General features: G+C 37.2%; 1 protein-coding gene across 1 annotated transcript; it reads right to left on the bottom strand.

The window, feature by feature from the left end:
- Positions 1–1,893: 1,893 nt before the first annotated feature.
- EEF1E1 (eukaryotic translation elongation factor 1 epsilon 1) lies at positions 1,894–18,822 on the bottom strand. Its single transcript, XM_082752656.1, has 4 exons — positions 18,675–18,822; positions 16,621–16,821; positions 8,964–9,059; positions 1,894–2,530 (listed from the first exon to the last, which is right to left on the bottom strand). Exons 1-4 carry the CDS (start codon positions 18,753–18,755, stop codon positions 2,390–2,392), a joined length of 519 nt encoding a protein of 172 aa, XP_082608782.1. The 5' UTR covers positions 18,756–18,822; the 3' UTR covers positions 1,894–2,389.
- Positions 18,823–20,110: the final 1,288 nt, after the last annotated feature.

Raw genomic sequence — 20,110 nt, 5'->3', positions numbered from 1 at the left:
TGTGGTGGAGCTTGGCCACCCACCCGAGTAAAACCACCAAAGCACAGTAAACAGAAAATACAGAAACAGAAAACTGAGTTTTTTTGTTTTTAAAACAAATAGCAGGATATTTACCCATGTACTTTTAGAACAGATAACCAGCATTAATTTGACAGATCTGAAATACAGTCTCTCATCTGTAAATAATACGAAGTTCCACCTTTAAAAATGTACGTCACATCTCAGGCTGAGGTACATTTTTATTGATTTTTCATTTAAAAAAATATATTTACTTGTCCTTACTGATCAAAAGGTATTAAACAAAGTGGAAGCATGAAAAAACATAAATAATTATCATCTGGTTTTCCTAGTCTTCTCTCAGAAGCAAAGGCTCAATTCATCCTTCTTTGCTTTTAACCCTCTCCAAAATTTTGTCCCCTACATAAAGCGTACAAGTTAACGATATGGCAATGACCAAATGCCTTTTAGATGGTATAGAGTTAAATTTCAGTAATCACTTCTAATCTTTTCATGTTACTTGATCCCCCCCTCCCCCAAATTCCCCCCCTCCCCCAAATCAATCAATTCTTCTATTCTAAACCAGAGAAAATAAAACTGGCACAAGAGGCTAGGGGATACTGCAGTCACAGCATGTAGCTACCCTGAGAAATCTTAACACTTGGAAACAGCTGTTTGGGATAAAACAAAAACAAAAAGCCACCTCATTCTCTATATACCATCTCCACAAAACTTATCCAAGAAGATGACAGTATTGCTTTCAGTTGTAAGTTGGTAACAAAAAAAAAAGGGCAAGCTCACAATAGTTTGAACGAACTGGGAATCAATGGCAAAAGTAATGACAGTAAAAACCTGAAGACCTCAGGCAGTAAACAGTAAAAAGATGAGCACATGAAACTTCTAATAACTGCACCTTGTTCCAGTGTACATGTCCGCACAATCCTCAGACAAATCTTAAGTTTTCAGTGAGATCTTCATAATTAAGTATAGAAGGCCTGCTTCTAAATAGCAAGGGACAAAAGTATCTATCAGCAGAAACTGTAGAAGCTGAGAATTAAGCTTCCTAGAAAATTATAACCTTTTCAAACCAAATTAGATGTATATATATATATTTTTAATCAATGTAAAACATTCCTAAAAGTAACACTATGTGCCTGTAAACCCTTTTTATAAAGTCATGTATATATAGAAAATACCTATAAGAGAGCCTGAAATTGTTCAGGTTAAGCTTACTGGTGACTTGTGCAACTTCCTTTTGTCCTCATCTATTAGGATATATTCATCTTGCCTCATTAACTACTTATTTCTTAAAACCTTGAATAATTCAGGTATCTCTCTACCTTACTGTGTGTAGCACACAAAAGAATGTACAACAGACTGCATGCTAGACTCACAGAAGGTGTTTGCTGAACACTGTCATAGAAACTAACATACAAGTTTATTGATTAAATACTTTTGTATTTTTTCAGTGCTTTAAAGGAAATGTTAACTGATTTTTGGAAAACGTAGTTACCCAATCCAAATACACATCTTAGAGCATTGTTACCATTTTGAAATTCATTACAAAAAAAAGACCATGGTTCTAGGGTGAAGTGACTTCTGAAGTGTTTGATTCAGCAATAGTGTCCTTGGTTTTATAATAAACTTCTGCAAATTGAATTCACCACTCATTACCTTGCATGTTTTTCCCCCACCTCTTTCTTTTTAGAATCTTGTAATTTTACTTACATGGAAATAGCGTAAGAAGCAAGACATGCAGAATCTTTGAAATAAAATGCTTCTAGGGTCTAAGCAGAGCTCCATAACATCATAAAATGAAGTAAAAAGTCAAATAAGATTTTACATGCCTTTTTTTCTTTTTTAAATAAACTAAAAAGTTTCACAGCCAATTACGACTACAGTTTCAAAATAATTTATTCAGTCACTTAAATACTTTGTAACATTTGCATGTTCCCTTTTTCACATCCTTGGCACACAATATAGCTCTTAACTTTTACAAAACTAGTGTAAACATTCACGGAAAATAAAATGGAAAAGGGGGACATATGCATAAATTCAATAAATAGGAGTGAAAAATCAAAGGAAAGTAAGTAGTTTGTTCCTTTAAAGGCCATGCAATTACAGTTGAATGTTTAATTGAAAAAACATTTTTTTTAAAAAATAGTGAATTAAAACTCAATTTCCATCTTTCTGCCATTGTTCCATTTAATCAGATACATGATACAATTCTGGAACCAGTTCAAATTCTTGAACAAGCAATAGTGATTCAATGCAAGTATTACTTGAGGCATTGCCAGTTTTGGTTCATATATAGAAGGTTACAAACCAGTATTTTCACGTTAGTGGTTTTGGATATAACCTCTAGACTCCCAACATGACATTAAAATTTTCCTTAATGAGCATTAGTATATAATCTGTTCTTGATAAAGATGACATTAGATAGCTGTTGTCGGACACCTGGATAATGTTGAATGTGGTTGAACCAGCGAGACACATTGAGGTATTTCTCCTTTTCTTGCACTGTGAGGTCCACCTGCATGGTGAAGAACACAAGGTTGCGTTATTAGTATCATAATATGTGGAAAGGCAAATTAGAAGTGTATAGTTTTACAGCCAATTTCAACTGACAGAGTTCTTACAGAGCAATAGAATGTCTTTAATACCTTAATTTCACAACCTAAATTATACATGCATTTTTCATGTATTCAAATGAACAGATCTGGAGGGTGGAATATACATTTGTATATTATACTTGGGGGTGGGAAGAACAGTTGTTAGCATGCTTTAACACTTATCTACTCATGGTTAGCATATAGTGTCAAAATACAGGGAAGAGTTCCTCATTACGCACAAGTCTTACACACTCCTCTAATCCAGCAGGAAGTCTTGCTTCACAGGCAAAGTGTAACGTATATTAAAAGTGCAAGAATACATTTTTTCAGGCCATTTCAGACTGGTTAGTAAAACTGTTTTCCATTTTGATCAATAGTCATACAACAGTTACCTAGCCATAAGAGCACCCAGGGAGAAGCTTCCAACTGTTATATACCTACTGCAACAGCTCCAGTCTACCTCTACTTTTACCAAAGGACTAGATCAGATAGAGTTATCTATAATTACATGTTAGCTATACCTTTCAGTCTTCTACATTGAAGTCACCAAGACCCTTAAATATTTTCAATGAAGTCTTTTTATAACTTCAGTCTCTTTCAAGCCAGCAGTAGAAGAACTACCTCCATTCTGTATCACCTTTATTACCTCTCCCTGATAACCAGTTCTAGGTCTTCATTCCTCTGGAATGAAGTTAATGTCTAAATTGATACAATAACCTGCTTCCTCACGTTAACCTACAACAAAAACTAATTAGAAATAGGGTAAGCCTCCAAACAAACTACTAAAACTATCAAGAAAAAAAACATCATCTTAATGTGAACTACTCTATCTCATCTCCCTAATATTTAACCCATGCAGTGTAGGACTCATCCCTCTTCAGTCAGCCATCAAGCTTCACTGATTCACTTTGACAACACCTGCAGTAAACAAAAAGGGGGCACACCTGTAGAGGATAGTCTTAGCAGACAAATCTTAGCTAGACACGCCTCCTTTTTTCATGCTTAGACCACTACAACTAAACAAGGTTAATCCCCTCCTCAATAGCTAAACAGATAGCATACTCCTTGTGCCTTGTTCTACAATCACCAGATTTCATGGATAATGCAGGCTCATTGCCAATTTCATCATGGGCACAGTACAGCTGGAAACAAGTATGTTCGAATAGACTTTAAATTACAAGAAAAACTATGAGTCCATTTAACTCAGCTGTAGGAATTAAAAGACAGTGTTCAAAACTAAGCCTCATGGTGAATTTTGCCATGTGACAAACCAGCCTTTTGGATTTTAAGAGTTGACTATAACATCCACTGTTTCCCCTTCCTATTCTCTCACACAGGCCAGCAATTGGCTTAGAATTAGAAAGCTTTAAACATGTAGAGTTAAAAATCTAAGCAAAAAAAACCACACTGTAAGGATATATACTACATTGAACTGGCTAGAGAAACAAAAAGTTTTGAAGAATTACAGGAAAGAATTCTAAATCAATGTCATGTAATTTTCTGTTCTCTGAGAGTAAAGCTGTATTAACAGCAAAGAACACAGTAACTGCAGCAAAAAAAACTAAGAAGTGGGGGATATTTCAGCTGCTCTTCCTACAGAACACACTTGCCAGAACATAAGCATACTCCTGCACACACTTCCACAAAACACCTGCAGTTTTAAACTGTTATGTACCCCAATTCAGGCATTATGAGAAAAGCTGTTGCATCCTTCTACATCTCATGCCAGCAGCAAGACACTGTTCCTACAGCTGTATATAGTCCAATCAAAGTGTACAGCCAAATCAATTAAAGCACAGACATTTTTGCAGAGGTCTAAACTTAACATGCCTAACCTGCATTACTCAAGTGGAAAAAAAAAATTAGTAATAAGAGAAACTCCAGAGTTTTGAGGCATTACAAGCAAAAGGAAGTAGAAGCTATTAAAACGTAACACTTTTTTTTTTTTTTTTAAATTAAGATATTTCATAAACTGCCTGAGGTTCTTCAGACACTAATACAGGACAGAAAAAACATGCAGCACCATTTACAGGAAGATGCTTTTGATCACATGTAGTTTGTTATAATTAATGGCAGTTTGAAGTTGGTGCTTGTAAGTGGCTCTACAGCTTCATACCATAGTATGTAAAGAACAACATACACCCTAAAGGCTATCTATGATTAATACTCTTCCCCATTTTCAGTAAAGTATGAGCAGGTACTAAAAATACTGTGACTAACTTCAGTGATTATTCTACACTGACAGAATTACAATACCCTTTTCCCCCAACATCTTTACTGGGTAAGTGCTTGAACTGAATCCTGAACTGAACTTCATATTTTGCAGCAGATACTGTTTCCTCTCCCTGTAATTTTATATTGATAATTCTCATTTTAATCTTTTAAAGTTACAATTACAGTTAATTTTAATTACAATTAAATTACAATTTGCAGTCTCAAAAATACATTTCTCTGAAGTAAATCAAAAATAAGGTTTGGAAAATAAGTCCTTCTCCATTCTGTTAGCATAGTGGAAAAACATCTGAAGGGCAAAATAGACAATACTCTAATAATAAAACCCTTTTTTGTACTCCAGGCAGAACAGGCAAGATATTTTTGCTTATTTACATAATGTACTCTATCAGTGAAATATATTAAAAAGCACTCTGTGGCATGCTCTACTTTTTACTCAGAACATAACTCTTAGGTTAATTGTTTAGAGATCACTTCCATGGCATTTTTACAACATTTTGTTAGATGGGTATTTTCTATTCTTCCTCATTAAATTAGACAATTCCCCCAAGTTAAGGAAGGCTGCTATTCTACTGATAAAATAATTATTTGCCATTAAAGCAATTATTTCAATAGCAAAGAAGCAGACACTCAATTTGATTTTTTTTTTTTTTTAATTATGAAAAAGAGCCTTAACTCTCCACCACACAGCTCATGAAAGATAACAAAGGTGGTCATCGCACAGTGCAACCAGAAGAGTTTCTACAAGGGCTATAAATACACAAGCTTTAATTATATTTGCTTTCAGTAGCACTGGGAACACAGGCATAAATTCCCATGCCTATACCCTACATGTACATGGGAAGTCTAAAAAATACCTGTGTATGTCTAAAGCTCTTCAGCATCAAGAGAAGAACAGATATCATTTCACTTTTTAATTTAGCTTTTACATATAAGAAAAATATAAAATTTAGACTGAGATTTCTATTTGTAGATATACACTTCACCTGTAAGTTATTTTCCAGTGCTTATTAAAGAAATTTTAAACTCAAACATAAACTTCAGACTACTACTATAGTTCTGCCAACATTTACGAAGTATAAAGTCAGATCAACCTTTGTATTGATTATTTCTCTTAATTATTTTCAAATATCACTTCATTAGTTTAGTTCTATTTGTGAATAAGAATATAGGGAAAATTAAAAAAAAAAATAGTTCTGATATGAAAACAGGTTCCTTACCACAAAGGAATTTAATGCTTACTGATTGCCTGAGTTATCCTCAAGCAACGCTTCCAAATTCATGTTTTCTCTGTAATCCATGCTTTAACCTAGCAGAACTTCATTGTTCATCAAAACCATTTACGTATGTATTTAAGCAATCAAAATGTCAAAAGGCAACAATATTTATACTAGATGCACGGGGACCCAGAATTACATATGACAGTGTAAGTCACACCAACTTGAAAAAGCCCATTTAGACGGCCAGCATCAAGCATTACATATTTGGGATGTTTGTGATCTACACTGTGAGGCAGAACTACGTACATAATTTAGTTACTGCCTCATCATTATAAGTGTGTATTTCTAATTAATAGACTGAAAATTTTTCCTACAACCCTGGCACAAAACCTCAAATGCTACCTCTGAATACCCTCACTTATTAAAATACTAATTCTTTTGCCACAGTATGGGTTTTTAAATATTTATCACTATTATGCTTACTAAGATAACGATAAGAGAAAGGAAGAACGAATGAAAAGCATTCAACTGTAAAATAAAGAGTTACTATTGGTCTATCTGAATTACAGTTTGACTACTGAACAGTGAAGAATCAGGTTCCAGAATTCCACCTGGATGGTGGTGTGCGCGCGCGCGCAAAGTAGAGGTGGGGAGGAATACAAAAGTTTATCACACATTAACACCAATGAAGGAAGGTGAAACCAAAGGTGAAGCAGCAAGCAGTAAGAGCATGCGATCTTAAAAACTTTTCAAGTTCATCAGAAAGTCTGTAAACTTTTAGCAATACTTGGCTCATTCAGGACAATCATGGTACATCACTAGTATTTACAGTATTCTATTAATGATGTCTGCATTAGTATGTTAGTTGTTAGCCCATCAAAAGCATAGATTAATCCCGAAGGCCATTATCAGTACTATTTTCAGATTCATTTTCTAGATAGCAACTGTGGATCCCCTTCTCCCATCCTCTCTACTTTTACTCTTGAAGGGTTACAGGAAGAAAACCTTACTGACATTTTGCACATTTTTCAGGCTTATCTGAAACAGTGGTGGATATGACAAACTGCTTTTCTGGACTGCATCACATTAGAGGATAGAGCAGCTTTCCCTCCTGCCTAATGCTTGGGGCAGAGAAGCAACTCAAAGTACTCTGTTCTCATTACTGGAGGAAAAAAAAAATCTCACTACAAGATCTTACCTCTATAATTAAATATCAACATTAACAATTTCTGAAACCTTAAACATATGTAATTCTTAACTAGCAGTTTCTAGATTTTCTTCTGTTTAGTATAGCAACTCCATTATTTGCCCTTTATACCTTTCTGAGTCAGAAAATTATCTTCTGCCAAAATCAAGCATTTCAGAAACAGATGTTGTACTATAAACTTGTCCCAAGTAATGTCTAGATGGTTGCAGGCACCCAGGAGCACTAAGTCATTTGTTTTTACCATCTGTTCTATTTCCCAAAGCAACAACTTGTATCTTTTCTTCTTGATTAGGTGGTCTACTCTAGAGCAAACTAAATATAAAATATGCTTGAGTTCCCCCTGCTTAATTTAAAAAAAAAAGTCTCATTTGAACTTCTATTGTCTCACAGTACATAGACATACTGAAAAAAAAAAATGTTTATATGTATGTTTTCATAAAATGAGTGAAAGGTAACTCATTTGACATTCCAGTCAACACATCTATCCCTTACAAGGAAAACATGATTTAAGTATAACATCTCAACATAATTAATTATAAGTGATTTTAATATGTTTTTAAAAACCCGAAATGAAGCTTTATTTTCCTCTCCTCTGCTTGCACTATCTTATTTGAACATTTATTCCTCGACAGTCAAGAGATACACAAGATCTCTCTCATTCTTAGTAATATTTCATTACCTGATCTCTTGCCCCTCCTCTTCATATTCCCTTTTGAAGCACAAGTCCTCTTGTACTCTTCTCCTAGTACTCTGCTTTTAATTGCATAAACTAACAGTTCAACCAGCTGACTGAATTCACAGATCAGATGCAGGCATTTAATCGGAGGCATTTTTTCTTCTTTTTTCCCTGCCATTTTCTGACGGCAAACTCAGTGATTTCATCCTCCCCCAAGATTCCAGCAGACAATTTGGTTTGGTTTGTTTAGAAATACTCACTCCAAAGAATGAATGCTCATTCACAACCATGTTCCAGCCACCCAAATACAAATAACTGCTATTGCTTCATTTTCAAATTACCTCTTGGGGTTCAAAATTGATGTGTGGTGATCTATAAGCACTCTGCAGTAAACCCTGAGCTACGTATGAAGAATCTCAACATCATTTCTATTCAGTACAACCTTTTTTTCCCCTTAAGCACCAGCCTTCACATGTTATTTTGATATTCTGTATGTTATCAAGCCTTATCACTAAACCTTGAAACAAGAATGACATGTCATTATAGCTGACACTTATATGCATTTATGCTTCAGGAACTTTATTTATGGGCAACTTTTATAGTAGCACTTCTGTTCTAACAATTTTAGCATTTCCAGTTCTGACACATTCTTTGAGTTTCATTTATCTATCTCCCCCTGTAGTGCTGTAAGCAGTCACGTTTCAAACTTGAATAGGTAAGCTCTAGAAACAGAGGGACAGGTATAATCCTGATGTTACTGTCCATACAGGCAACTGAAGTACCCTGAGTACTACAGATAATACACTTATTTTCACAGATTCATAGCTAAACATTAAAAAGGTAAAACATACACTTACAGGCAAGTTATATACAAAGTTCCTTGTAAGAAATCTCACTTTTTTTTTTTTGTCCTGCAATTGTCATTGATCCAGTAGTTTAAATTCTACAGCAATAAAATGCACTTAAGATAAATATATTATGGTAGCTCTATGCATAAAAGTAATGCAAATAGCACTTACCATGACGTGATGCAATCCATAGTACATCAAAATATCTGCTAAGGTAAAACTGTTTCCTGCAAGGTAGACTTTATCTTCGAGGTGTGTGTTAAGATCCTAAAAAGGAAAAAAGTCATTATACTGCTGTAATACCGACTTCGTAAGACAAAACATTAAGGCAATTGTTAAAAATAATTGAGACCTTCCTCTGGAGACCAGGTATTTAAATAAGTGCCACCTTTAATTTAGCTAAACTCAGTAAAGGAGAAAAACACTAAGAGAAAAGTTTCTAAAAGCATCAAGATAATAACTTCAGTCATTGTCCCTTGACAGCAAGATTTCAACAAAATTTAAGTGTTTGTCTCTAAACAAAATGCAAGACAGTTTGTTGCTGTCCCACAATTTCCCATCATTCACCTATTTACAAAAACTTGAGTGGATGTCAGTAAATACAAGTATTATTTGTTTTACATACGTAGCTGACCCCACAGAAATACTTTCCTGACTTCAAGTTACTCAAAAAAACGCAAGAACCTTGCATTTTTTTGACTAGTGCATATGAGTCATAAAAGCATCAGTGTCTCAAGAAGTTCTCAAACTGCAAATGTGTAAGAAGCAAGAAAAACACAAAGGGATAATGGCATAGGAGATAAACATGCTTAACTCATGCCTGAAAAACTCATACGCATTAACTGGTACCATTTGACACCTGCTTTTATTAATGTTGAAATCATTGCTAGCGAATCTTAATGACTGATACAGTCAACTCAGTCACTACACGAGATCATATGAAGGAGCACTGTTTCAGCACTCTAATATCATCTGTCTCAACAACTCCGTATCAGATGGTATAAGGATGGGTGGTAGAAGACTTCCATTTGGGTTCAATGAATAAGTATTTCAAGTCTGTATTACTGAAGACTTTTCATATGTAGTTTTTCTCTGCAGGAAAACAGAAGGCAGAGACTCACTCACTGTTGGTCAACTGTATCACTCCTGAGAACAGAGGTATTGCTTACGGATAGGTGTCACTTCCTTTCCTCCACACCTTACCTGCTCCTCATATAAGTCAAACACCTTTGTGCCCCCTATTTCCCTCTAAAGAGGAAAATGTAACAGCAAGCAAAATTTGCTTTAACCCTAACGGTAAACTACAGCATAAACAAGCTCTAGTTTTATGATATTCTTTCCTGAAGCATAGGAAAAAGTATCCTAGCTTTTCCTTGAAGGTAGAAATTCCCAGCTAATATTCCTCTATTGGTTTGGAAAAACAAAAAAAACAAAACCACCACCAAATACCCACGAAAAACGAACAAGCTTAGAGTAAGTTTCTTCTCAGAGTACTCCTGTCAGTTTTCTTAGGCCCTTTATTCCGTTCTGGAAACTGGTAAACAGCTTAAACATGATGTTTTTCAAAATGTCCCTAAAATAACAGTCTCAATTACAGCACATTTCATTTTAACAGAACTCTTTATTAAAAAAAAAAAAAAAAAAAAAAAAAAGGGTAAAAGGGTAGGGCAAGGAAAAGGGGTTTATTCATTAATGAACAATTATAAAATAATTTAGACTACAGTGTACTGCAATTTCTGTGGTTCTATAATTCTACTGCCTCAAATAGACGTATTCTACAGTTAATATGTAAAAAAATAAAACTCTGACCTTGCATTTCAACGTGGCAAGTTTGCCTCCTTTATGCCACCTTACAATTTTCTTTGACAATAACTCCATGACAGGACTCCCATTCTTCTCTAAGACTGAAACATCCTAATGTCTGCTTTGGTTTTCTTTTATTAGAGCAAATCAGGGAAAAATATTAACACCTGCACATTTAAGACTCTAAGGTCATCTGCCCCTGGCTACGCAGCTTTTTCCTTTACACTTGCTTGCTGCTTTCTTTATATTAGTTAGGTCTCAAATTACTTTAAACACGTAACTACAGTTCTGGGGGATTTTATTTACAGAACACAAAGGCAAATACATTGATAAAAAGAAACTTTCACAAAAGAAAATCTGTAAGTCAATATACTAGGAAGAAATCATAAACCCCTTCTGACACAAGTTCTCTAACTAGCATTTTACTTGGATTCATTGGAAATAACACTTTATTGCGAAAAGTAATGCTGCTGAAATTTTGCTCCTCTGCCATGACCTTATTTCATATTCTTGGCTATACAATTAAGCTTTTTACTTTATAAACATCCTGTTAACTATGACCGTGTAAATTGATGCAGTTATTTCACTGTTAAAATCCAGAATTTTGGCCAAAGAAGTTATAGCATGTTGATTCTTAGTTTATATATCTTCAAGAGTTAGGCTAATTTGTACATGGAACTATTGGTTTGCATAGCTCATAGTTCAGGATGGGTTAACACCATCACAACACCTGCACAGCATATTTGCAGCCTCAAAATATTTATCACTAAGAACAAATTCAAGTCTTAAGGCAAAGTAAGCTATTACAGTTTGAACATTTATTATAGCTCACCAAATATTATCAAGTCAGTTAACTGAACAAATGGAGTTTGACAAACGTAATGGAGTCTTGGATAAATGAGCATTAATTTGCAATTCTGTTTTTGAATCTATACATTACTCCCATAAGGGAAGAATAGGAAGATACTCTAATTTCATACTACAAAAGTCAAGCTAATTCAAAAGCATCACACTAGTTTTTTTCCACGTGCATTAGAACACGTAGTAGGTCTTGCTTCATGGCTCATACTTCTCATACACTGTTATACTATTAGCTAATAGCCAACTATGGTAAAATTCCTGGAAATGAAACTTTCTTAACTGACCACACTATTAAACTGGAACAGTCTTTCTGTCATGGAGAGATTACTGAAAATTTGAATACAATACTATATTCAAATTTCTAGGACATCCTGAAGATTCAGGTCTGTTAGCTGTTATTTTTATCACCGCCTTTCGTGTACTTAACGTCACTACTTAGACTGATTACGTACCTACAATTTAGTATTAAATAACTGACAGTCCTTAAGACATAACTGCAGTTTGCTGTAATAATATGCACTGAATGACTGCAGCAATTCAAATTCCATTTTGGGGTAGGTGAATAGGGGAGAGAAGCAAGGTGTTGTTACTTATGTACTAAATGAAAGATTTCAATTTGCTTGTTTTATGAATAGATGTGATGTATAGCCCTTATCTACAGCAAAAGCTCAACACATCCCGTCAACAGGACACTGCTGGCTACCCTCCCAGAGTTGGGTAATATAGGTATGTAGTACAATTGTCTGCAATCTAATTCATCTGTTTTCTTTTTTTCATCATCTAATTCATCTAACTCATCTGTTAAGACACCACAAGTTGAGACACTACCCATCACTGTAGCTCAGATAAGTAAGTCTATTCTTACAACACCTCCATAGCTTACAATGCATCTAATCATCCCCTAATTGTGTTCTGGATATTCTGTCCCTAAGAATGCACTGCTGGTGCACACACTTCCTTTACATGCAAAACCACGTGCTTTCAGTCAGCAATATTCACAAGGTCATTTCCACTCTAACTGCCTTCTAACAGCACGCAAAAGCAAAGAGCCTTAGAAAGCCCAGGAAAGCCTTGGGCAATACAAAACCCAAGATGAAGATTCTGCAGCCATATCCAAGAAAGGCATAACCTCATGGCTAGCATATAGCCTTATTTTTAATTATAATGTAAGACCCTTATTTAACTGAAAATATGAGCTAAACCTGTTCTGGAGAAATATTACACTAATCATATTAGACTTCATGTGAAGGACAGAGGAAAAACAGCTCTACCAAAAACTGTTGCTCAAATAATCAAGTGCAATCTTTTACGCCTGTCAGCATGCAACAATATCCTGGTGCTCTTAGAAAAGGGAAGAGTGAAAATAGACACAATGTTTAAAGAACACTGGATGTACAAGCTTGCCGAAGTGGTTAGACATTCCATTTAGAAGTCGGTTGATAAACAGCATACAAGAACTGTGGATTAACTCTATGGACAGAGAACTGAATGGATTAGCCTACTTTAACAGTGGTGAAAACACTAATTTTTCAAACAAGCATTTTAAACAATAACTGAAGCTATTTTATTTAGGTCTCTAATTGAACTTGATTATTAGAGCCAGATAGCACAGGAAATTGGGACAGAATTGGCCATAGTCATGGAATATTTTTGTAAGAGATACTGCAAGTAGTATGCAGATCTTCTTGGTTAAATAATCCTTCAGAACACTGCCATTTCTGTGGAAGCTTTTCTGTGAAATCTAGTACAAGCTCCCAGTAATATTTTGGATAGAAGATATTTTAGAACCCTCAACATCTGAATACCTAAAACTAACAAAGCAGAGACATTCAAATCTACTGAATGGATTTCATTAATATTCAAGTAGAAATTTGGTGGCATGAGAATACATCAAAGGTTCTCAGTTCCTCCCGAGAGGTGCACAAATCCTACAAGGTATCAAGAACAACAACTCAATGATTTAGAGACACCCACCTCCCTGCCTTCCATGTAACTTCCATTTCCCACTAACCAAGCATCACACAGTTGGCCAAAAGCAAAGGAAAGACTGCCTCACCCTGTGAAAAAGAAAGTTCATGTAATACACTGGCCATTATGTAATCACCACTACTGACATTTATTATTCCTACATTACTCCTATATGCCAAGGGACAGTCTAGAGGCATTAATCCTGTTTCTTTTTTTTTTTTTTCCAGCACAGGAACTCAAATAAGAAGTGGACAAAAATTTGAGAATACTTTTGCTGACAGGTTCAGAACCATATGGGATTTTCTGAGTAAATAAAAAAAATCCTTGTTAATATGGTCTGACTACCTGACAATTGTCTTTGTGCCAGGTAACAGCTTTAGTCAACACACCAGAAAGAAATTTTCTTAAGGCCAACAACAACTAAAAAAAAAAACAAAAAAAAAACAACAAAACAAAAAACTTTCCAGTTCAAATGAACAGACATTAACCTAACTATTATCCAATGTTCTTCAGAAACAGATCACCTCATTTAAGGGTTAAGTAGAGGCAGCCTGACGTTTATAGCAGAAGCAACTGAACTGTTTTTGGCACAGCTTATTATAAATTGTGGCTCTAGGCTGCAACCGTCCCAAGACTGCCATTGTGTATTCCAGACACGTTGTAAAACTACAATCTCAGACTTGCCTCCCTATTTTAGTGCTCTCCCCTGCCCCCGTCTCCTTTCTTCCCCCTCCTCATACTCCCATTTGGCATAGTATACTTTAATGGTAGGCTGCCTCTTTTTCTGATTAATGATGGTGGCAAGAGAACAAATTAAAAAAAATTTAATTGCTACACTATGAAATTATTAATGCTGGAACAATTCCACAGCAGTCCTGCATAAAGATAAACTCTGGCTGTTTGGTGTCTGCTAAAAAAAAGTCTGTAGGAAAATTTTAAAGTGGTATTTAGGATACATTATACTGACTGCCTAAATATATATAACTTCAGGGAAAAGTCTCTTTCTCAGTAAGGAAGTTTTGTTTGGAAACAATTTATTTATGTATTTGTATTTCAGTTCTTATCTAGCACTCCTAAGGCTAACACTGAAAAAGATACAACTTAGATATATAGAGATATAAGGTTAACACTGAAAAGATAGAAGCACAAAGCCATCACACCTCTGTGCCTGGCATTCCTACCCAAATGCAGTTCTACAAATGCTTGCAACATAGCAGGTATCATCACTTAGGACATTCAGAGCAGATATTTTATCATAAGATGACAAATTTGCTTTTTGTTTTTATATGATGAAGTGGCCAAAAAAAGATAAATAAAAGTTAGTAATTCCAATGCAGTCTTCTCATGGTTTGGGACTAAACAGAAGGTGGTTTGTCTAAAACTAAGAAAAGCAACTGGAATTATATATCTGCCATACATTAAAAAAAAAAAAAAAAAAAAAAAAAAAAAAGGTTTACACCAGGACAGGTACCTAGCTGACCAGCAACTGACTAGAATAACCAGAAGTTGAAGTGATTCGCTTTAATGGATTTCTTCCCTGGCCTTTCTTTTATTTTTATTTAACTTATTACAAGGATTTGCATTTTGTCAATTCGTTTGTTTGGAAGACACCAAACAGATTAGGAAGGTAAATTGCTTCCTATGCAATCAACAGTTCTACACAGTTGGTCTGCCTTCTATCAAATTAGCGAGAAAAATACATTAAGCTTGAAAGGGGTCTCTGAGGGCCATCTAGTCGTATCTCCTGTTCAAAGTACAGCTAAACTAGAACTTAAATCCTGATTAGTCTATGCCTACTTCAGCCGAATTCTTAAAAGTCTCAAAGGACAGACAGAACTCTGGAGAGGTGTTTGTACAGTAACCCTGACCATAAGTGTTTTGATAGTATCTACACTCAGAAGATAAAACCAATGATGTCACAAAAAGAAGCAATGCAAACAAGCTCACACTTAACCAGCAGAAGATATTCCATAGATAAAATGAGATCAAGATACATCACAGATAATCTAAGTGAAAGAAATGGTTCTTTCGGGTGTTCACCATATCTGCCTTTTTACAGATCAATGAGGCTTGTCAGTTTGAGAACAACAGATTACTGGCAAGATTTTGCTTTGCACCATTTTAAGATCAAGATTTCCCTTGAATTTAACGAACCTAAGCATGTCTTGCCTGCTGCTTCAGCAGTCTTTGGCTTGCTGAAATAAATTCTGTATGACACAGACTTACTGCTCCTAACAAAGATCAGAAATATTAAGACACCACTATCCACAAGTGTAGTTAATCTTTCTAATACCTTGCAGCTCAAAGCTATTTCCCAGCATAGGCTAATTAGTAGTATAGAGCATTTCGTATATTCTAAAGCTGATATGTTTTAAAATTAGAAAAAAAAACTTAATTGACTGAATTTCACTGCTGCTTCATACACACTTAATAAAACATAGCTCTTAGTACTTAGCAGTGTACAGCAATTTCTCTCCTCAAACTTTGTTCCCAAAAGATTGCAAAAATAATAATTATAAGTCATAAGGAGCAAGAAGGAAAACAGAGCAAGTTTTTCCCCCCCCCCATCTACTCACTGCCATCTGGCTACTCAAATAATGGGGTGACCCTTGAGATTTTTTCTGCCTCCACCTATCTCAGGCAGAGAAGCTTCAGACTACAAGAAAAATTGAGTGGAATGGACTGAAGCCTCCACATGAAGTAGCTCAATGTGAAGTGCAGTTTTGCAGGAGTTACCTTATAATTTCATTTTTTACTATTTCACATATCACAACGTCACAACAACATCCATAATTACCAAACCAGGAAAAAGAGCTCTTAAATTAGTGCAGAATTATCTCTAAATGCAACACAACTTGTTTGTAAGTGGGGTTTCATGAAATATTTAGAAACTGGTATCTTACAAGGCTAAAGAGAGACTAAGCTATTGAATAATCTCTACACTATCTGGAATGTTCTAAGTAGTTCACAGCATTACAGCCACAGAATATGGTAAGAGTTCAGCTTCACGTATTTTAGAATGTCTTCTCTCCCGTTTTCTTTTTTTTTTTTTTTTGTTAATCAACAAAAGGCAGCTGGCAAGTCTTCAGCATTTTCCCACTTTTATTAATTGCTTCTTTTTACACACATTAGTGCTGTAATCCTCAAGGTCTAACCACTCCAAAATTCACTGCCAAGTTAATTAAGTACTGCTTACCTTTAGAATTGTTCTAGTATCTTCCTTACTAGAAGATCTATCTACTCGAGTGACTCTGTATTCCAACCACTGCTGAACAACAGCCTTCTCCTCTGCAGTGCTTCCAAGCAGTTGTTCTTTCTTAGCCTGTTTGACCAAGTGGGCAGCTATGGTAATTAATCCTGTCAGACCAGGACCATTGTTCGTCTGCAGAACAGGAATCTAGAAGAGAAAAACAATAATATTGTAACTCATTGAAAATGTATTCTATGTGACTAACTATTGTTTCTTTACGGCCGTTCAAAAGGACCTTTAAAGAAAGACCAGAATTTAGAAATATTAACGCTAAAGGTAGTAATATCAATAGGAAAGTAATTGGGTTCTATTTTTACTCTTTGTGGTGGTTTACTTTCAGTTTTTACTGGAGACATATTTAATGTGCCTGTGGACAAAACAAGACACCTATTTTTCAGGGCACCTTCAGCACAAAATAATCCACTTACGCTAATCTTAGCAAGACGTAGTACTGTTTGTTCTGACCCTGGCAGAAGGCCTATTAACTAACTTTCAACTAATTTTTCAGATTCAGATCTCTGACTGAAGGTTATAAAGCCAGTAGCATCCAGTTTCAGTCACAGCAGCCAGATTTACTGAAATGCTTATTCATACTTACTGTTCTATTGCCAAATACCAAGACAGAAGTTATTTGTTCACCCACAGCAGGGGAGGACAACATATCATACGCCTCTAGTTTTAATCACATCTTTGTTAGTGACGCTACTATGTTAAAGATTTTAATGCAATTTAATTGTTAGAATAAAAGGCATATTCTTGCATGCATTTTTGAAGTGTTTAAATTTAAATGCTGAAGTTAAAGATACCTGTTATCATAAACACTGATTAAGATTTGAAAAAGACATCTCTTGTATTTTACAAAGAAACATAAACGTGAGTTAGATACACAGAGTTTCTGAAGGCAACATAGTAAGTTAAGTAACATATTAAACTTAAGAGAACATCAAAACAAGTTGACTTTGGAACTGGATCCTTGCTACTGTATCACAAATATTGCTCCAAAGAGGAAAAAAACACAACAATGAACCAAATTGCATAGAATTGACTGAACAGACCACACAGACTTTTGGGGTATAAAAGAGAATACTAGTAAACAAGTCAGTTTGTCTTAAGAAATTACTTCAGAAGATACACGAAATAATAGAACAAGTACTGCAAGCCTTTTTGAGTGGGAAAGGAAACAGAGCCACTATGGGTCACAAATGAAATGAACCTCACTGCAGCAGCCTAAAACCCATTCAGCCATTTATGGCATCAAATGACCAAACAAGACACCGTCTACCTTCAGATGTGATTAACATGCAATGCAAACTTGAAGCACAGTATTTATTTTGCATTTTTATGCAAAGTCCTTGACTGTTCTGTTTTTCCACTGAAGTCAGAAAAACCATGGACAGATTTCATGACCCACTTCTTCAGACTTACACTTTACAACAAAAGCATTAAAACACCAGCTGGACTGTTACATGTTTATGGAAGCTTATTATATTTGAAACCAAAGAATGCTTACAAGAAAAGAGGAAACACACAGAAGCATAAATGAACAGCAATGCTTCTGTGATTCATCACAGAGAGGGAGCAATGTGAAAGCTGCTACACGTTTGTGACTCCCCCAGCCCCACGTTATTTGTCGCGTTTGCCTTTTATATCACACAAGGCAATGCTTCCCTATGAGCTTCAGAAACATCCAGCCAGCTACCTCAAGAAGGCATTTAACAGCAACAGCTCTTTGCCGCAGCTGCATTTCTAACGTGAAGAGCTGACCGTCCGCCCCAGCACGCACACAGCCGCGCTGCCTGCAGGCAGGGCGCTGCAGCAAGGCCAAGCCCGTTCCCAGCCGCCACCCCCGTGACGGGCGGGCGGAGGGGGAGCGGCTGGGGGCCGGCAGCGCGGCCCTGCGCCTGCGGGGCACGAAGCGAGCGGGGGAGGAGGCCGAGCCGCCCGGGGAAGGGCCGCGGCCGGGCTGCCGTGGCGCGGGGACCCCCGCCGGCTCCCTTCACCTGCCGCTCCCCCTGCGCGCCGTACTTGGTCCCGTTCCGCAGGCCCAGCGTCCCCTCCAGCAGCGACAGCTCCGCCGCCATCTTCCCTCGCAACCGCCACCGCCAACACCCGGCGAGCACGTTGGGCGGCGGGGCGCCGCGCCCCCTCAGCAACCGGCGCCGCTATTGGGCTGCGGGAGAACGGCTAGCCAATCAGGCGCTCGGCTCAGCCCGCGCACGCGCAGGGATGCTCCGGCCTGCGGATGTCCTTCGGCTTGCGGAGGGCGCCTGCGCGGAGGAGGCTCTCCCCTCACTTGGTGTTCTGCGCATGGGCGCGCCGGCCGGCGTGACGGAGCGCCGGCCCCCTCCCCCGCCCCCGAGCAAGGCGGCGGTTCCCTCCTGTCGGCATCGCGCCTTGTCCCATCCGTTGCTGCAGGAGCGGCGTTGCCCATCGCAATCAATCAATCAATCAATCAATCAATCAATAAATAAATAAATAGCTCTTAATAAATTCAAGCCTCAGCGTGCTGTGTGGTGCCGGTGGTGCGTCTGGGGAATATCGAGAGAGGAGGCACCGCGCAGCCCTCCCATCTGCCAGGCGTCCTAAAAAAGGAGGCTAAGGAGAAGCTGGTGGGGGGCCTGGAGCACAAGTCCTGTGAGGAGCAGCTGAGGGAACTGGGGGTGTTCAGTTGGGAGAGGAGGAGGCTCAGGGGAGACCTCATTGCTCTCTACAGCTACCTGAAAGGAAGGTGTGGGGAGCTGGGGGTCGGCCTCTTCTCACAGGTAGCCAGTGATAGGATTAGAGGGAATGGCCTCAAGTTGCGCCAGGGGAGGTTCAGGCTGGAAATGAGGAGACATTTCTTCTCAGAAAGAGCAGTCAGGCATTGGGACGGGTTGCCCAGGGAGGTGGTGGAGACACTGTCCTTGGGGGTGTTGAAGGAAAGGTCGGACTTGGTGCCTGGGGACACGGTTTAGTGGGTGACACTGGTAGGAAGGTGATGATTGGACCAGATGATCTTGGGGCTCTTTTCCAACCTTAATGATTCTATGATTAACATTTGTTAAAGACATGCTTTAATCACCTTTTTAATTGAAGATATTCTGATGCAAGTATCATATCTCTGTCCCTCATAAATATTAGAAATTAAAACAATTTTTAATTGGCAGACCTATTTGTGCAGCATACCAAAATGTAATTCTTGATAGCAGACTACTAAATACCAAGCTAGTGCTCTTACTAAAAGCAATGAGCTAATCTTGTCCTGGTATGGAGAATTTCAAAATACAGGCTCAGGGCTGTGTTAGTCATCTTGAATAAGATGATCCTGACAAGTGTCCTGGTTCTTCACTGAAACACTTGTCTTGATAGAAGGCGACATTTAGATTTGTACCTTCTGTTGCAGAAAAATTCTGGAAGTGGCCACAGAGCCTTCATCTGAAAGGGTAAGAATCCTGAA

Source organism: Aythya marila (assembly GCF_965140915.1).
Source record: "Aythya marila genome assembly, chromosome: 2".
In the NCBI taxonomy this organism is placed as follows: Eukaryota; Metazoa; Chordata; class Aves; order Anseriformes; family Anatidae; genus Aythya; species Aythya marila.
Note: the sequence above shows the minus strand (reverse complement) of the source record. Positions and strands in the feature narration are given on the sequence as shown.